Source organism: Bos indicus x Bos taurus, chromosome 9, assembly GCF_003369695.1.
Source record: "Bos indicus x Bos taurus breed Angus x Brahman F1 hybrid chromosome 9, Bos_hybrid_MaternalHap_v2.0, whole genome shotgun sequence".
Classification (NCBI taxonomy): domain Eukaryota; kingdom Metazoa; phylum Chordata; class Mammalia; order Artiodactyla; family Bovidae; genus Bos; species Bos indicus x Bos taurus.
The window spans coordinates 89682034-89702216 of record NC_040084.1 but is presented as its reverse complement, the minus strand read 5'-3'; the positions used below and the strand labels follow the sequence as shown (position 1 = coordinate 89702216).

The 20183-nt window shown below is 42.2% G+C and overlaps 1 protein-coding gene across 13 annotated transcripts in view; it reads left to right on the top strand.

Annotated features, from left to right (window-relative positions):
• SYNE1 (spectrin repeat containing nuclear envelope protein 1) overlaps positions 1 to 20183 on the top strand; it is a 496771-nt gene that overhangs the window by 248584 nt on the left and 228004 nt on the right. For all 13 annotated transcript variants that reach the window (XM_027551881.1, XM_027551880.1, XM_027551874.1 and 10 more), the window contains 13 exons: positions 1685 to 1828; positions 2129 to 2284; positions 3770 to 3934; positions 5549 to 5721; positions 6668 to 6821; positions 9146 to 9289; positions 10298 to 10462; positions 14542 to 14859; positions 15768 to 15923; positions 16078 to 16248; positions 16931 to 17257; positions 18683 to 18835; positions 19140 to 19307. In XM_027551881.1, coding sequence (XP_027407682.1) covers positions 1685 to 1828; positions 2129 to 2284; positions 3770 to 3934; positions 5549 to 5721; positions 6668 to 6821; positions 9146 to 9289; positions 10298 to 10462; positions 14542 to 14859; positions 15768 to 15923; positions 16078 to 16248; positions 16931 to 17257; positions 18683 to 18835; positions 19140 to 19307 — 2394 coding nt within the window. The remainder of the gene's footprint in view (positions 1 to 1684; positions 1829 to 2128; positions 2285 to 3769; positions 3935 to 5548; positions 5722 to 6667; positions 6822 to 9145; positions 9290 to 10297; positions 10463 to 14541; positions 14860 to 15767; positions 15924 to 16077; positions 16249 to 16930; positions 17258 to 18682; positions 18836 to 19139; positions 19308 to 20183) is intronic.

Genomic DNA, 20183 nt, shown 5'->3' with positions numbered 1-20183 from the left:
CCTGAGCATCTCCTGTCAAAAGCAGTGCATATAGTATAGATAATGAGGTTACCTAATTCAAGAAATGTCCAGTAGGTCAGGGATTGCTTGCCTTCCTGCTTTTCTTATTTTTCTTCCTTCTTTCTTTCCTTCTCTTCTTCCTTCCTTTCTGCCTATCTCCTTTCCTTCCTTACTGTCTTCCTGCCTTTCTTCCTTCACTTATATTAAGAATACACACAATAACACACATAGTAACACTTATTATGTGCCGAGCACTATGTTAGGAATATGAAAGTGTTAACCTTTTCTTCTCCTTAGGGAGAAACAATATGAAAAGAGATGGTTGCAATATAGGTATACTCAGGATGTGGGAATCACTCAAAGAAGGATGAAACTGACTCTGTGTGGAGAAATCAAGGAAGGTATCCAGAAAGGTGACATTCTAACTGAATCTGGAAACTAAACATTCTTTGAATTTGCCGAGGCCACCGTGCATTTCAGTTAGAAGGGAGTGAATGTGCAGGGCCAGGGTGTTGTTAAGTGTCAACTGTTAGTAGGAGGCTTTGAGATGTTTGGCATTCAAGTGAAATGTGGGAAGAGCAACAAACGTAAGACCAACGATGAAGATTAGGACCTGATAGTAGGATGTCTTGCGTACTAAACCATTTGACCTTGACTCTTGGATAGGATTCCTTTTCTGAACCTCAGAACAGCACTTATTTTCTCGATTTTCCCAAGGATGCAACATGACCCATACCATTCTAGATGCATAGAAGAGACATTAGTTCATCGGTGGCGGTTTAGTCGCTAAGTTGTGTCCAACTCTTGTGATCCTGTGGACTGTAGCCTGTCAGGCTCCTCTGTCCATGGGATTCTCCAGGCAAGAATATTAGAGTGGGTTGCCATTTCCTTCTCCAGGGGATCTTTCCGACCCAGGAATCGGACCCGGGTCTCCTGCATTACAGGCAGATGATTTACCAACTGAGCTATGAGGGAAGTCCCTTTTAGTTCATTACACACAATGAATGTTTTAGGACACTAGGGCTTAATTCTAAGATTGAAAAAAGCTGAATGAAGAATCTACTGGTCTTTCAGAGACAAATATCTTAACTCTCTGGCCATAGTGTAGACCAGAATGGTAAATAGTAAGTAGCTGGAAGACCAGAGAAAGCTTTTCAAAATGGTCCAGATGAAAGAGACAAGGGCCTGAATTAAAGAATTGATAATGGATGAAGGATTTCTCTCTAAGAGAAAACATGGCAGGATTTGATAACTGATTTAACAAGGGGCTCGAGGAAGAAGAAGTTAAGTTTAAGTCTTTAGTTTCTCATTTGGAAGATAGCTTGAATGATGATGCCATTAGGGGAGTCTTGAATATGGTAGAAAAAGTGGTTGGGGAAGAGAGAAAAATTCATTCAGTTTAATAGATATTAAATTCGATGGGCCTGCAAGATAACCAGTGGGTAATGGCCAGGAAAATAACAGCGAACATAAGTGTGATGTTCAAGAGAGAGGCTAGAGCTGCCAAAACAGTGAAGGTGAACATTTATCAGGTGCTGTTGTAAGTGCCAGCTTAGCATGTATTAATGTGTTTAGTCTACATCACCACATTTCTATTTTATGAATGAGGAAATTAAAAGACTCTACACTTACTATTAACATTTTTTTTTTTTTTCGGTCCCTAACACTATCTAAAACCTCACAGAATCTAAAGATCCAAATGAAGGACTTTGAAGTAAGTGCTGAGCCTGTACAGGACTGGCTGAGTAAGACCGAGAAGATGGTTCATGAAAGCACCAATCGCCTGTATGATCTGCCAGCCAAGAGACGAGAACAGCAGAAGCTGCAGGTAATGAACCCTTGGCCGGTCTGATCCTCCTTCAGATCAGAGGCAGGGGGGCACCCTGAAGTTAGATGATGCTGTCTTGAGATTGGGTGCACCCTTTCCTGAGTTCAGAGCTCCCGCTTTCCTTTGAGGTGTAATTTGTCCGGTCCTGGAGCCCTACGTTGTGTGTAGCTTGGAAATAATAACGCCTTTGGGCCACGTCTATTACTCTCCAGTGCTTGTTTACGCGGTCTTGGGGCCAAAGCTTTGTCTGCTGTGTGCTCTTCCCCAGCCTCTTAATAGTGACTTGCTTGTGCTTTTCAGTCTGTCCTTGAGGAAATAAACTGCTACGAGCCTCAGCTCCGCAGGCTGAAAGAGAAAGCTCAGCAGCTGTGGGAGGGCCAGGCGGCCAGCAGGAGCTTTATGCACCGGGTGTCACAGCTGTCTTCTCAGTATCTAGCGCTAAGCAATGTAACAAAGGTAACGCCTGCCATGTGCTGTGTGTGAGTGTGCGTCCTGGTGGCAGAGCTGGGGCCCGGGAGTCCCGGGGCCCCGGGGGCAGGGCTCTTGCAACCCTGGCCAAACATGTGTGCTGCGTCATCTCAACGTGCTTGTCTGAAAACAGCAAGGGAGGTTTCAAACATCCAAGAGACTTTCTATCTCTGTGGTTACACCAAGTATTCCCTTTAATCCTGAAATGGTTCCCAGAGCTCTTATTTTGAAGACTCAAAGCATAAATAGAAGGCAGACTTCAGCGTACTAGGTCTAAAGAGACACAGATTAAATTACTTTCCAAAAAACAGAAATTCGAAGCTGTTTTTAAATTTTAGTGGACTCAACAAGAGTGAGTTTTAAGGATAGTACTTTTTGTTTTCATTTGTCTCAATTATTTATATTTATTACATAGTCATCAAAGATGCGTTGATTGAGAGCTTCAGTTCAGATTCTGGAGCAGAGCTCAAAATTGGCAGTGATTCCCATCACAGAGGAAAGCTCTTTTCTAACAACTTAGAAAAAAAGTAAATGGGATCCAACAGTGACCTCACTTAGAGCATTCAGCAGACACATCCTGAATTGTGAAGGGCCAGACCACCTTGAATTTTATGGCCTTGTGACATTTGTTCCCTATATTTCTCTTTTGCATTTCAGATCTGAGAATGTAGGGAACCTGCTGGAACTTGGCTTCACCTGTTTGAGTGTGGGCTTACTCCTGGCCTGCTGTTTGCATCCCCAATAAAACATCATTGAGACAGTCATATAGTATTAGCCTGGGAGTGAAGAGACTATGTTTACACCTATCTTTGTTACTTTTTTTGTTTTTAGAAAATCTGGCATAAATTCAGAAAATCTAGAGTAAATTAAGACCATCTTTATATTGCTTTGTATTTATTTAGGTACCAAAAAATCAACAGATATTCAAATGCTTTATGTGCTAAAAATTAATATTCATAAAATCTTCATTGTGTTGGATGTTAGCTTTAATTAATAAATAAAACCATATTTATGGTCCCAATTTAGGGATATTACAAAATCTCAGATAATTGGTTTTTTTTGAATTGGCTATCATGTAGGTCATGTGGGTATGTGGTATTGACCCAAATATGATGATCTGAAAGCAGAAACTACTTCAGTGGGTTTCCCAGACAAGGTGTGAGGAATAAATTAATGAAATTTCTGAAAAGTATCCCCAGTTGTCATAAAGAAGAGTAGCAAGTAAGTTGAGGGGCAGTAAATTGTCATTGTAATCTTTCTGCTTCTTGCCCCGATTATTCTCATATTTTTACTCTTTAGAAAGCTATTTCCCATCTCACAGATTAATACAACCTTTATCGTATCTATGCAGAGTACAAACCTATGGCTGATCACAGTTATTTGGACCAGGGGTTAGCTTTACAGTCTGCATAGCTGTAGGCTGTGAAGCCTCTATGGAAGGGACAGCTGGATGACGGTCTCTGTCACTTCTAGGAGAAAGTGTCAAGACTGGATAGGATTGTTGCGGAACACAATCAGTTCTCCCTGGGAATTAAAGACCTGCAGGACTGGATGACGGACACGGTCCACATGTTGGACTCTTACTGCCACCCGACCTCGGACAAGAGTGTGCTGGACAGCAGGATGCTCAAGCTTGAGGTGTGTCTTTTACAGGAAATGTCTCTGATTTACAGAATTTGTTTTTCTCAAAATTTCTCAACTCTCCATCTGCCTGGTGTGATAAGAAGCCCAAGAATGGGGACTTCTCTGCTGGTCCAGTGGTTAGGAATCTGCTTTGCGATGCAGAGGTCACTGGTTGGATTCCTAGTCAGGGAACTAAGATTCCACATGCCGTGGAGCGTCTAAAGGCCCGCACACCACAACTAGAGAATATGTGTGCTGTAACGAAACAGTCCACATGCCGCAACTAAGACTCTATGCAGCCAAATAAATGAATATATAATAAAATATTAAAAAGAAAAAAAGAAGTCCAAGAATACTCTGCTGTTATGATCCTGTTGACACAGGGAGGCCTTGCCTAAGCATTCCTGAATCATTTGAGCCCAGATAGACTTGCCCATCAATACTTTACAAAAAAAGAAATAACAACCCAAAGGTGGTTACATGCTTGATATAGCCAGTGAATAGGCTAGTTTCAAATGATTTCAGACATATCTATTCTAAGAAGATACTTCAATGAAACATTTTATCAGAAATGTTTATCAGAAACATTTCCCATCTTGTTCAATTAACTTGCCTGCTTGTATCAGTTAGTCCATTCTTCTCCCGTCATAAGAAATTCGTTCAATATGAGTTTACGTTTGTAGTAAGGCAATCATTCTTCATTCATTCACCTGCCATTTATATGCTGAGTGTCTTCTAGGAGACTGGTGCTCTGTCTTGATACCAAGGGTTGAAAAATGAATAAAGTATGTCCTCAGGATTTTATAGTCTGAGGCTAGAGGCTGAGGCACAGGAGACAGTAATAGCAGATGGGGCATGCTGATGGATCTGTGGGCACATAGAGGACCAGAGCTGGGCAAGGACAGATGGTGTTGAGAGTTGGAGCAGATTTCTCAGAAAACCTGAGACTTGAGGATGGAACCCAATGAGCAAAAGCTGAAGAAAGCCAATGGTGTGGTGTGTGAGTCGCTGCTAGCACTTCCTTTCTGCTGCGGCAGAAGCTGATGGCCAGGAGTGGCTGAAACTGAATCTGCAGAGATGGGCAAGCTCCAGATGAGGGAGAGAGATGAAGTTTTACCTTTTAGGTGATAAACACCAGTTTTATAACTTTGAATTCAAGCATCTTTCTTATATAGAAAAAGAAGAGTGCTTGTGAAGAACTTGAAATGTATAAATTTAATATAGACTATGAATTTATCTATTTCTTTCAGTTTGTTGTATGAGAGACCTTAACATGCATAGAGCTCTTCATCCTGTGACCTTTGAGAATTTAGGAATCCTATTGTTGTCTATTTTTTGCTTATTAAAAAACAGTGAACTTAAACTTCAGTGGAAATCAGGGATTATTCATTCAGAGAATAATAAAGATCTGAAAGGCCAAGGCCACTTGGAGACCAGTGGGTGACTGGTAACTGGTTACTGGTTCCTGATACCACCAGCCAGTGACTCTCCTGGCCTCCTGATCAGCCCAAGAGATCCAGGGCTCAACACGACGGCAGGTCATCTGCTATCCACAGGGACTCTGAAATATTTAAAGCTAGCGATGTTAAACATACAGATGACAAAGGACTTCTGTATGGGCTTTTACAGGCTCTGTTATCAGTGAAACAGGAAAAAGAGATCCAGATGAAGATGATAGTGACCAGAGGAGAATCTGTCCTTCAGAACACCTCCCCGGAAGGCATCCCTGCCATTCAGCAGCAGCTGGCGAGTGTGAAGGATATGTGGGCGTCACTTTTGTCTGCAGCAATTCGTTGTAAAAGGTTAGTGAAGCCGAAGGGCTACTGCAAGTCATTGCTAAAATATCTATAGAATAGCTCAGTAACACACTGTACAGGGTTCCCCCTATCCTCTCTTTGTGTCTCTTTCACTCTCTCTATTGCCCTGCTCCCTTATTTTTTGCCTCCTTCCTTCCTTCATTCCCTCCTTCCCTTCTTTTCTTTTTTCTTCTTGGAAGAAAAGAAAGTGGCAGGTGCAATCTTGCATTTACGTTGACTGACAGTACTGTGTCTGTGTTTTTACGTAACTATATGTTTCTTCATGTTGGTGTTCACTGCTTAGAAAACCACAGGATAAATAAATGTTTAATCATGTGAAGATGTATTAGTTAAAACTAAACTGTTTCCTTGGGAAGTAGCCCCAGAACACACCAGTGGGTGGCGGGAAAGAGCCATGAGGAAAAGAGGGCAGTCCGTAAAGGGAGCTGAAATTTACTCCCCCAAAAGGCACTGCGGGAGCCAGTGTAGACAGAGTGTCTCTGAAAATTACCCTTGGAGAAACCATGAGTCAGTTTCCTGTCTTTTATTCCTTTTTTGTTTCTCTCCTCTGATGGAATAAAATATTGATACTCTTATTTTCTTGAGTCTTGGCTCAAGAAAAGCCTTGCTTGGGGCATCTCTCCTTTTGCCTTCAGACCTCTTCCTGTGTCTCACGTGACTTGGTTACTGACTCCAAGTTGTATGCCCTGTCCCACTTCTCCACCTGTCAGCCTGGGCTTCACCATCCTTTGCTTTTCAAAGTTGTGCTTTCCAGAGACCCAGGCTTGGATTTGATAAGCCGTGACCATTCAGTCCCCCTCAAGCCTGCCCTGACCTGATCTATGGGCTTCCTGCCGGAGAAGTGGACAGAGCAGACACATGATAGAGATCAGACAGACTGCATGCAGACGGCTTCTCACTGTAGATTACTGACCTTTCAATTACCTTTCAGTCAACTTGAAGGAGCTCTTTCTAAGTGGACAAGTTACCAGGATGATGTTCGACAGTTTTGCAGTTGGATGGACGGCGTGGAGGCCAGCCTGAACGCGTCCGAGAGGCAGCACGCGGAACTGCGGGAGAAAACAGCAGCTCTCGGGAAGGCCAAGGTGGGGCTGGGTTCCACATTCTATTCGTCCTCTGCCTGTGCTTCGGAATTGCCACGGCTATACAGAAACATTCTGGAGAGGGAAATGGCAACCCACTCCAGTATTCTTGCCTGGAGAATCCCCATGGACAGAGGTGCCTGGGAGGCTACCGTCCATGGGGTCGCAAAGAGTCAGACACGACTGAGCAACTACACGCATACAAAACATGCCCATCTATAGGCTAGGGCCGTCCACACAGGCGAACTCTGTTGGGGGAGTTTACTGTAATTTCTAATGGCTTCTTAAACTGTTGTTTGTGGCTATTTCATTAGTGAGTGAAAATGTCCCTTTCCAGGAAAACTTCATAGACCTATGTTTTATGAACTATTTAAAGTTTGGCACCTTGTAATATGTTTTAATCAGGCTTCCCTAGTGACTCAGTGGTGAAGAATCCACCTGCCAAGGCAGGAGATGTATATTCAATCCCTGGGTTGGGAAGATCCCCTTGAGAAGAAGTGTCAACCCACTCCTGTATTCTTGCTTGGAAAATCCCATGGACAGATGAGCCTGGTGACCTACTCTCCATGGGGACGCAAAAGAGTCAGACATGACTTGGCAGCTAGACAACAACTACAAATAGCTTTTGATATCTTCATCCTTAGGAAGTAAAACTTTTTTTCTGTCACATCTTCCGTTTTTCACAGAAAACCTTAGCTCAACCCTTGTACCTAGAAACCCTGTACTTAACCTTCTGAATTAGTTCAGAAGCCCCGATCTTTGCTCTGAACCACCACCACTGGAGGCTTAATTAGTTCTTCTGTTCTCTGTCTTTCTCATCTCTTGATGAATTTTATAGACTCTATACTTACACTGCTCTCTCAGTGGATAAAGTTGCTCAATTTTCTTCTTATCCTATGCACGTGGCTCTCTGACACAGAACAAATGCTGAGTAAAGGTTAGCTGAATAACTAAATGGCCTTGCATGACCTATGCCAAGCCATTTAACATTTCTGGGTCTGCTGTTTGATCTGAAAATTCATATATTTATAATTATTGACTTCATAGTATTATGATGATGATTACTTAATTTATTACATTATTCATCTAGTCAACAAATACTTATGGAGAACTTGTTACACGCAGGCGTTGTGCTTGATTCTAGGTAAATAAAACAGATCAAGGTTTCACTCTGGAGGTTGCACATGGACTCATTCGAGAATGACTGAATAAGTAAATGATTATAACTGGTGATGAGTGATATGAAGAAAACACTGCGAGTGATGAGAGAGAGTCATCGGGATTGGGTTGATAAGGACATCAAGGAGTCGGGGGTGGGGAGGGACAGGAAAGGCCTCTTGGAAGAGGAGATGGAGATGATGCCCTCAGGAATTCAGTGCAGAGAAATCAGGTTGGGGAGGAGGTGGGAAAGGAGGATTTCAGATGGGATAATCCGCATTCCGTAGTCCCTGGGGAGGAGAGAACCTGGTTTGGATAAAAGGGAACTGCAAGAAAGGCTGGCTGTTCCTGGAGCAGAGACTCAATGAGTGGGTGTCCAGGTGACGTGGTAGAAGTGGCAGGGACCAGATCCCATGCTGTTACAAGGATCCAAGCCTGTGGATTTCACACTGGATCCCCACAGCCTGGGGAAGATAATCAGTGTTTTGAACTGGAGAGCAAAATGATCCCCTTTAGAATCTTAAAGCCTTTTATCACTCAAGCTGCTGTGTGGGAGGTGGACAAAGGTACAGTGCAGGAACCGGGGGCAGGGAATCTGCCTAGCGGGTATTACAGACGTCCAAGGGAAAGACGATAGCAGCAGGGGCCAGGGGGCTTGCAGGAGACGGGAGGACACATGTCAGGAGACAGTGAAGAGATAGAACCAGCAGGATCTCACCACGGATGGAGGGACAAAGGGTGACTCCAGTGTTCTCAAGTGACCAGGATCTCACCATGGATGGAGGGACAAAGGGTGACTCCAGTGTTCTCAAGTGACCAGCTGGGTGAGAACGGTAGCATTTACTGTTTGACAAGAAGACCGAGCAGAAGGAGGTTTGGTGGTGGCTGGGGATGGATGGGAATGGAGTAGTGTTCAGGAGCCAATTTTTGGACAAATTAAATTTGAGATTTCCAAGTCCACTCAGATAGAGTTCTGGGCCAGATATCAATTACACACACCATTCATATATCTATATAGAGATAGATGGTGGATAGAGTGTAGACTGACAGATAGATAACCTGAGATCACTTGTCAGCTATGCAGTTAAAATATACTAATTTTACAAGTTAACATCTATGTGATGATATATGCAGTAATTCCTTTATTTTTTTTTTTAAATGTTCTCTAGTTATTAAACGAGGAAGTGCTGAGTCACGGCAGCTTACTGGAGACCATTGAAGTGAAAGGGGCTGGCATGACGGAGCACTATGTCACCCAGTTAGAATTCCAGGACCTGCAGGAACGATATGGAGCCATCAGAGAGCGGACCAAGGTACGGCTCACCGTGTTCCACGCAGACCCACTGAAAGAGGGGTGTTTGGAGTTGTGCTTATTAAAGACTTATTAGTTTGGGGGAATGACAGGCTTGTGAAAGCAAATAGGACAAAAAAAGCAAAATGAATTTTAATACTTGGAGTACCCTACTGGCAAAGCAAACAAAAACCTTCAACTATTGTTAGTATATGAAAGTTATTGGAGGAAAATATTTCTCAACTAAAAAGTCCTCCAAATGTACCTATTGAAAAAAAATTGAGGAGAGCTTCATAAGGAAGAATCATAAATATTTTCATGTGTCTGGTGATGAAAACTTTCTAAAGCAGGAAAAAATTGCCAATAATATTTATCATTCTTTGCTTAAATCTCACAAAGAAAATAAAAAGAACTTTTCAGAGCACAGCCTACTTTATGAGAGTACATGGAAAATTGAATCTACAGTGAATCCAAATTCTCACTCAAGGAACAATATGAAAACCTCAGTTTTCTTCATTAGCAAAAATGTATTTTTATGACGAATAAATTTAATTCATTTTTTTGAATATCCATTTTACATTTCATAAGAATTCAAAGGTCAAGAAGTTAATTCAACGAGATGATCTTTAAGACCCCTTCTGGTGGCTCAGTTGGTAAAGAATCTGCCTGCATTGCAGGGGACCTGGGTTTGACTCCTGGTCGGGAAGATCTCCTGGTGAAGGAAATGGCAACCCACACCAGTAGTCTTGCCTGGAGAAGTCCATGGACAGTGGAGCCAGACAGGCTACAGTCATGGGATGGCAAAGAGTCAGAAATGACTGTGTGACTTTGACTTTCACTTTTTTACTCACATAATGTTTTTTTCTTTACATAAATCTTGACATTTTATTCTTCTAGGAAATGATTCATGTTTTAATGATTTAACAATCATGCTTTTCTAATATTCCAAAAGTGAATTCTTAACAGTCCGTGTAAACTGCAGACTGTAGTAATGTTTTCCCATCTTAATCATCTTAAATGCTAACAACAGGAAGCAGTAACCAAGTCGGAAAAACTAGTTCGCCTGCACCAAGAGTATCAGAGAGACTTGAAGGCATTTGAAGCTTGGCTTGAGAAAGAGCAAGATAAGCTTGATCGGTACTCAGTTCTTGAAGGTGATGCGCACACTCACGAGACGGCCCTGCGGGACCTTCAGGTAAAGTCTGCTTCATCGTAAAACAAAGGACTTTTCGTTCTGAATATGGAACCATTATTTTATAACCTATAAATAGCTGATATATATTAAGGGGCATCCTAGTAAGGTCTGATCTAGAGTGTTCTGGGACCTCAGTAGAGTATGCTAGTCGAAATCATTTGGTAGGTCGTTCAGACTGAGCAGGACTGGGACTTGAGAACTTTGTCCAGCTATAGGGTGGCCTCTGATAGGAATGGCTAGTGGTCTAATTTATGGTGTTAACAGGCCCACCTGCCTGTTTCTCCCTAAAGGACTGAATTAGATGTGGGACACAGCTGCAGGAGTCAACAGCATGTGACACTTCTCAAATTCAAATCGGTGGCACCATCGTAGGCCCTTTGGTTTTAACCCAAATCACCCACACTGCTGAGGATACAGGCCTAGAGTCAGGGACCTAGAAGAAGGAATTCAAGGAGGTAAGAAAAGTACCAGTACTCGGGCCAGCAGGCTGTGATTCAGGGCGAGATGGCAAACCTCATGGACTAAGTGGTCCTAACCCACTGATTTATTTGCTACTGCAGGTAAAGATAATTAAAATAGTACTCCTGCTTTCAAAAAACTTGCATTCTAAAGAAGTTCAGACCCATTGATGGATCATTACAAACAATATGATGAGGACAATAATAGAATGACTCTATTATTGGGGATCTTATGGAAGCATCAGAAAGAGCCCCTAATCTTACCTGCAGCAATAGGTAGCCAACAGGGTGTTCCCAAGAAGGGGAGACCAGACACATAGTAGAGAATGGAGAGAAAGGCCAACAAGACAGCTCCGTGTTGGAACTTAGCGCTGTCAGCCCTCACTGGAATTGGTTCAGGATTGGGCAAGATCTACCCACTGCTCGAACAAGGTGGAAAAGCAGGACTGAGATGGTCATTGACATATAACATTTCTGCCTATTTCAATGGCTCTCAGGGAGAATTGAATAATGGCAGGAGTGCAGGGTTGGGATTAGGAAGTTCAGACTCCGATTCACGGTGAGACCTGGTCCTGGATGACTTTGGGCAGAGAAGAGCTTCCCTGACTCAGTTTTCTCTACAGCATTGTTCTGAGGAAGGATTAAATGAGATGGGAGAAAAATCTTACTTGAACAGTAGTCCATTCGTGAAATAAATATATAGTAGAAGTTGGAAGGGATAAGGCAATGGCACCCCACTCCAGTACTCCTGCCTGGAAAATCCCATGGACAGAGGAGCCTGGTAGGCTACAGTCCATGGAGTCGCGAAGAGTCGGACACGACTGAGAGACTTCTTTCACTTTTCACTTTCATGCATTGGAGAAGGAAATGGCAACCCACTCCAGTGTTCTTGCCTGGAGAACCTCAGGGACGGGGGAGCCTGGTGGGCTGCCATCTATGGGGTCACACAGAGTCGGACACGACTGAAGCGACTTAGCAGCAGCAGCAGCAGCAGAAGTTGGAAGGCTCACAGTTTCATTAGCTTCTTTAAGGATCTCATCCATTTTATTTTTAATAGTAGCATATCCAGGTCTCTTAGGTTTAGCTGTTATAATTTATCTTAGCCAAATGGGCTTTCTTTTCTGTCTGTGACCTCTCCCAGCATTCACTGCAGACTTTCTTGGCAAGCAGATACCAAGCTCTCCAGACTTCTAGGGAGAAACTGGGCCAAGAAGTCACTTGTCATCAGCAGATATGTCTCCTGTTCCAGAAGAAAATATCTCACTTCAGTCAGTGTTATTCTGGCCCAAACCAAAACCGGACTCCAACCTCTCATTTCACTGTGTATTAATTCTTACTGACACTGTCTTATTTTGAGTCACCACAAATTTTATAAAGGAAGGGAGACACTAGAGGCCAAAACAGGTGGTGCAGAACGGTGACATTCCACCTGCACGGCAGAACTCCTTCAGGGTCCTAATGTCCCACAGCTGGCTTAGTGATGGGGGGTCTGCCAGCAGTGCGGACCACATTTAAAATTACTTTGTATTTGGGCTTCCCAGGTGGCACTAGTGGTAAAAAGAACCCTCCTGCCAATGCAGGAGACATAAGAGACATGGGTTCAGTCCCTGAGTCAGGAAGATCCCCTAGAGAAGGAAATAGCAACCCACTCCAGTATTCTTGCCTGGAGAATTCCATGGATAGAGGAGCCTAGTGGGCTACAGTCCACCAGGCTCCTTTTGTAGTCACCGACAGTTTAATTTGGATCATAGTACATTGAGCTTTTAAAATATTGAGACCAGATTCTAAACTAGTACCTTTGGGGACTTCCCTGGTGGTCCAGTGGTTAAGACTCCACGCTTCCACTGCAGGGGCTATGGGTTTGATCCCTGGTCAGGGAACTAAGATCCCCCATGCTGCAGAGCACAGCCAAAAAATAAAACTAAATAAATTTAAAATATATATATTGAACCATATTTCCCCTCAGGTAAATCCTTGAAATGTGGGATATATAAGAATTTCTCTAATACAGTAGTGATTTGTAGAATACTGAAAACTGCTATAAAATAGGGAAAGGGTGGTATATTGAGATTAACTAGGGCACAGATCAGTATACTGTATCCCGGAACCTGTTCTTTAAATTGAAACATAGACACACCTGTTCATCTATGTAGCATCTGTGGCTACTTTGATGCCACAGATGGCAAGATTACATAGTTAAGTAGCTTCAGCAGAGATTGTGGCCCATAAAGCCTAAAATATTTACTATCCAGCCCTTTACATAAAAAGTTTGTCAACTCCTGAATTAAGGAAAGAGATTGTATAAAATTAGCTTTTATTTTTTATAATTTTGAATAAAATTTGTGGTTATTTTGATTAATATTTTACCACATAAATTGCCCTTCTTTTCCAATTACAACATTTTTGTAGTGATATCATAGCTGAGGAAAGTGCATCTATAATCTGAACTACAGAAGATCACTATTTCTGTAGATAAAAATGGTCAGATATCAGCAATTTCATTAGTATTAAAGATTTTTAAAAAATAATATTGTGTTCTAAATAAATGTGAGAGTGCTTTTAACACTCTTGGTGGGATTTGACCTGGCCCCTTTCAACCTTAGATGATCAGATCAAGTAACACAAGGATATAGTGTTTTGCTAACACCTTTAAGGTTATGATTTTTCTATCAAAAATAGCTGATGCTCTTAAAAACTTGGTTCATACAGAATTTGTAGGGTGCATTTCTGGGACTATGCTTTGATGGAGGGAAATACGTTTGTACCTAGAAGTGCCTGAGGGGTGGGGGCTTCCCAGGGGCTGCTAGTGGTAAAGAACCCTCCTGCCAGTGCAGGACACATAAGAGACATGAATTCCATTCCTGGGTTGGGAAGATCCCCTGAGAGAGGGCATTACAACCCACTCTAGTATTCTTGCCTGGAGAATCCCAAGGACAGAAGAGCCTGGTGGGCTGCAGTCTATGGGGTGGCAAAGAGTCAGACACCACTGAAGTGACTTAGCATGCATGCACATAACTGATGGGCAGGTGTGATAATTCAACCTTGCAGGTTTATATGCCCTGTACCCTCCAGGGCCAACTTCTCTTAACCATCACATTCCCTAGAACAGCTTCAACAAAGAATCCCTCCGTAGCAGAAAGAAGGTCTATTGTTCTTTTCTCAGCTAAAAGTGGAGCTCTGATCCCATTCAGTATCAAATTCAATGTCAAGCAAGAAGACTTAAGCTCTTTAAACAGATTAGGGGCCACAAAACTCCTAGGTTATTAGACTAAACAATAATCCTTTCATCACAGTGCTTTTGCCTCCAAGCTAAAAAGCCAGATTTCAGAGGTTGTTTCCAACATGATTGAGAAAAATACTTCTCGATATGTGTGTATCTGTGTGTGTGTGTGTGTGTGTATGTGTGTGTGTGCAGTTTGACTGTTTTAACTGGAAACATTTCAGAATCTCTCTCTTGACTTGGGAAACAGGGTTCAGTGTTAGGTACACATTTTTTGTCGGAATCAGCTTGTTCTTTCCTACGTGAAGTTCAAAAGGGCGCGATTGGCTTGAGTGAGACATAGTCACCTGTGTGGGTGTAAAATGTGAACAAGGTGTGACAGCCATGCCTTTCCCCTGCAGGAGCTCCAGGTGCGCTGCGCGGAGGGGCAGGCCCTGCTGAATTCAGCACTGCACACCAGAGAGGAGGTGATACCGTCAGGCATCCCACAGACAGAGGACCGGGCTCTAGAGTCCCTCCGGCAGGACTGGCAGGCTTACCAGCAGAGGCTGTCGGAGACCCGAACTCAGTTCAATAACGTGGTCAACAAATTGAGACTGGTGGAACAAAAGTTTCAGCAGGTAGATGAGTGGCTGAAAACAATGGAGGAGAAAGTGAGTCTCAGAACGGCACGTCAGTCTAGCCGAGCCGCCAAGGAGATGCAGTTACATCAGATGAAGGTACTATTGGTGTGAATTCCTGATGTTTGTCAAAGTAGCAGTTGCCTTGCATAGTTTGTCTCTTCAACTATTTAATACATTTTGGTCCAAGGTTTAGATTCTGCAGAATCTCTTGCTACTTGCAAGAAATTTGATATAAATTACAATGGAGTATTCTTCTGTGAGAAATTATTTATTAGAATCTTAAGGTAGTCTATTTTATTGATAATAGAATATAGTTTAATGAAGTATCGTATATTTTTCCCACACTTTATTACCTTGCTTGGTAAAGATACATGAATGCTAGTGTTGCAATAATTTAAGTTTATGGTTCTGTCTTGAAATTGCTCTAATGTACTACATTTTTAATGCAAATTCAGTGCACATGATCAAAATTACGCTTAGGTCTTTGGAATTCATTTTCCTTATTCATCTGTTTTAAAATTTATCTAAGAACAACAAAAGATATAAAAAATATGTGTAATACAGACAGAAAAGCATTCAAACTCGTGTGCAGTTTTATAATGTTATTATAATTTTTATGAAGGTTATACATGATGTGTTTTCAAAATTATATAGAAATCATTCATAGAAATCATTTTCTAGTAAGAATAAATCATAGAAATCATTTTCTAGTAAGAAGATACATATATATATGTATATATGTCTCAGGGCTTCCCAGGTGGCTCAGTGGTACCGAATTCGCCTGCCAATGCAGGAGACATGGGTTCAATCCCTAGGTCGGGAAGATCCTTGGAGAAGGAAATGGCAACCCACTCCAGTATTCTTGCCTGGAAAATTCCATGACGACCCTGGCTGGCTACAGTCCATGGGGTCATGACTTAGGGACTTAGGGGCTAAACAAAATATTTGTCTTACTTAAGAATCCCTCAGATTGAACTTTCCACTCCTACACGGTGTCATTTCAGAAGTGGCATGAAGAAATCACCGCATACAGAGATGAAGTTGAGGAAGTGGGAGCCAGAGCACAGGAGATCCTGGACGAGAGCCACGTGAGCAGCCGAATGGGCTGCCAGGCCACGCAGCTGACGTCCAAATACCAAGCGCTGCTCCTCCAAGTGCTGGTGAGCGGGCCACCCTGGTTCATTGTAGGCCAGCAGACTTCACAACCCAGACATTCTTCCTTTCACTAACTTCCAGTGAAGACACATGTTCATCAAGAAAGGCACAGGTACAGGTCTTTAATTCACTTATTCCACGTTGTCTCTTCTTTCAAAGGAACAAATAAAATTCCTGGAAGAGGAGATCCAGAGTTTGGAGGAATCAGAGTTATCCTTAAGTTCCTATTCTGATTGGTACAGCTCTACTCATAAAAACTTCAAGAATGTGGCTGCCAAAATTGATAAAGTAGATAAAGCGATGATGGGGAAAAAGATGAAGACGCTGGAGGTAGGCATGCAAATATCAAAGTTGTCTGCCAACTGTTCATTCTTCTTTCACTGAGAGGTTCCCATTTCCCATTTAGAACTGGGAGCATGTATATTCATCCCTGCCCAGTATGGTTGGTGATCCCTGGTTCCTCATTTCATTCTAAATTCCAAGTTAAGATCATTTTAAGCCAAGATTGCCTTCCATTTACTTATGATGTGATGTTATCCCAATGACTTACACACGACTGTGCACGAAATTCTTAACTAAATTCCAGTTTGACACTAAATATTGAAAAAAAAAATCTCTTAACTCATGACACTGTGCCTTAGTCGTGTTTTAACTCAGAACTCTAGGAGCTCTGTTAAGGATGAGAAAAGCATCAAGTTCTTCCATAAGTCTCTGATTTGGAAATGATATGTTAATCGAGATTTTAAAAGACCTATGTTGAAGTAAAGAGGCTTCTCTTTGCTGGTGGGCCAAATCTGATTATAAACTTCAAATCTGATTATAATCTTCCATCCTGATTGCTGGTGGGCCAAATCTGATTATAAACTTCAAAAACATATGGTAAGGGGAAATTGGTGAACTCAGGAATGGGACTTGCAAGGCTTTTCTTTAAAGGGAAAGCATAATGCCAACCAATTTGAATTTGTTTGTTTGTTTGTCTGTTTGTATTACATTTATTTCCATTCTTTCTCAGGGTTTGCTGAAAGACATGGAGAAAGGCCAGAGCTTGCTCAAATCAGCCCGAGAGAAAGGCGAGAGGGCTCTTAAATACTTGGAAGATGCTGAGGCAGAGACGTTAAGAAAAGAGATCCACGACCACGTGGAGCGGTTGAAGGAACTGACCAGCACTGTGCGGAAGGAGCACATGACCCTGGAGAAAGGCCTTCATTTGACGAAGGAATTCTCGGATAAATACAAAGCACTAACTCAGTGGATAGCAGAATACCGAGATATTCTACATGGTCCTGAAGAACCCAAAATGGAGTTATATGAGAAAAAAGCTCAGTTATCTAAATACAAGGTAGTGTGTTGTTACTGACAGATGCGTGAGGAGGTCACATAGGACTGAACTGGAGGCACGTGATTTCTGGTGTGTGTCAACCTTAGTGGGTACTGGGAGAGGTCCTTAGCATGCCTGTTCTACTGGTGAGGGGCGTGCAGATTTATAAGGAAGCTGCCTGCCAATGCAGGAGACATAAGCAGCACACATTCAGTCCCTGGGTCGGGAAGATCCCCTGGAGAAGGGCATGACAGCCCACTCTAGTAGTCTTGCCTGGAGAATCCCATAGACAGAGGAGCCTGACAGGCTACAGTCCATAGGGTCGCAAAGAGTTGGACACGACTGAAGCGACTAAGCACATACACTACACCAGACTTATTTGTCCATTCAGGTACTATGTTTGTCTGGTATTCAAAGGTTGTATCAGTGGATGGAGACCTATTCGGACAGTGTGATCCAGGTACATGGATCCTTCAGATAAACTTTCTGGCATCAGGATCTCACACCTGTAGATTTTCTCTGTTTTATCTAGAGTCTCTCCTTCATCTTTTGGTACCAAAAGCCTATAAACACATCTATGGTAAATTCCAAATGAGACTTCATACTCCTAAGAAAATAAATTCTAATTAACCAACTGTAGGTAAAACATTTTAGAAATTAATTTTTGAAAAAATAAATGGTGATATAGATATTGCTATACATGCTGTAGATATAAACATTTCACCTGCTCAAATTTGTGAAACAATTATTAAAGCTTATACATGGGATAGTCTGCTTTTAAAATTTGACCCAAATTGTTTAGCAATGGTCTTTAAGAATTACAGTGTGATGCCTTACCTCAAAGCTTTTCCTGGTGGAAGCTTTTTCCTCCTCCAGCCAATATGTCTATTTCTGCCCTTGGTTTTTCTGCCAAGCCTGACAGTGTGTCTTTGAAAGTGTAATGTAAGAAGCACAACTGCTTCTCCTTTTTTTCTTCTCCCTGAGTTCTTGATATATTTAAATAGCACTTTAAGGCTGTCACAGCAACGTTGCAACTGGAATTTGTCTCCCAAACCTCACATCCAACTCAAGCTACAATTGAGTTTACGATTCAAAATCAAAAGATAACACTTCTCTCCCTTCATATAACATTAAGATTTATTTCTCTGCTGAAAGGAATGAGGTGGAAGCCAGCAATATGCATTATGCTAAATTCACCCAAATACAATTCTTTTCTATACTTTTCTCTGCATGTGTGAGGACTATTCGATGTGTTGCTTTTACTCTGAAAAAAACTGTATTAGCCATAAAAGTCATTTTCTCTTTATTATTTTACATTTATTGATTTATAAAATATATAGTAGATCTTTGTTTGAGATAATCATCTTATATATGGCAATGCATGTGTCTATATTCTCCTTGATCACATGAATGAGCTGGCTCTTGTTTTTTCCTTTGTAATTCAAGTCACTTCAACAAACAGTGCTGTCCCACGAACCATCAGTAAAATCGGTGAGAGAGAAAGGTGAAGCCCTCTTGGAGCTGGTGCAAGATGTTACTTTAAAGGACAAAATCGATCAGCTTCAAAGCGATTACCAGGATCTCTGCAGTGCAGCAAAGGTATGGAAAGATCAGAAGCAGAATAAAATTGTGGTGTTTGCCACAAAGGGAGTCCTGACTGCATTTTATCTGTCAGAAAATGTAGCACTGGTATGGATCAGTATTTTTCCTTTTCATTCAGGTGGGCATTTTTAAATGGCATAGCAACTCTGTGTGTGTGTGTGTGTGTGTTTTCTGTCCCTAGTAATTTTCTGATGTGTTAAGTCTACCTACTCTATGAGTTGCCCTGGGATTTTTAAAATGTTAAAGTTTTGAGTAGATTTTTGGCTGGAAAGTCACTTCTAACAGGCATCTGGCTTCACAGGAGCACGTCTGCAGTCTTGAGGCAAAAGTCAGAGACCACGAAGATTACAACAGTGAGCTCCAGGAAGTGGAAAAGTGGCTGCTGCAAATGTCAGGAAGGCTGGTGGCGCCCGACCTCATGGAGACAAGCAGCCTTGAGACAATTACCCAGCAACTGGCCCGCCACAAGGTAGGCTTGATCTCTAAGGAGCTGAAGAACACAGGGTGGCTTTGACAGGCGTGCTGTGTGTGTGTTGGGGGGCGGGGGTGCCGGGGTCCAGCCCCGGTGGATCCAGGGGTTTCGAAGGGGAGACGGCGTCGGTGAGGATCAGGAAACAATTGCTCAATTAAACGTTAATTAAGGATATACAGAGTGGTTAAATAAGGATAGCTCAGTGAGGAAATTCAGTGGAGAAAAGAGGCTGAATAATTCAGCCAGAAGGTGAGAGAAAGAACGACATGGGGAGACCAAGTTTTGGTGAACAAAGCCCACACTTTATTTTTCAAAGTAGCTTTTATACCTTAAATTATGCATAGAGGATAATGGGGGAAGGGGTAGAGTCATGCAGTAAGCCAGGCTTTCTTCCTGCAAACTTATCATATGCAAAAGTTTAGGTGATTTGCATCATCTTCTGGCCCAGAGGCCTGTTAACATTTTAAGACTCTTTCTTCAGAAAACTTATTTTTCTCTAAAGGTGATTAGTCAAGCGCCACCCTCCAAAAGCATTAGATAAAGTTGCTTTCCTACAGAGCAAAGGTGTGATGGGCTATAACAAGACAAAGAATTAACTCAAGGGTCCAAGGTTACAAACACTGCCAGGGACACAGCAGGTAAGGGATGTGGAGACGTAGCAGCAAACGTTGGCCCAACAAGTGAAAAACCCTTCACCAATACAATTTCTAATCAATCTTTTAACTGCTCAAAGGAATCTGTATTTAGACAGTTTAGAACATCTCTTGCCTCTCACAGTTGGGAGGCTCTGAGCAATCACATGTGGCCGGAAAAACCTATTCAGGCAGGCTAGAGGACTTCCAAAGGAGTTTATAGGGTGAAACACTATCACAC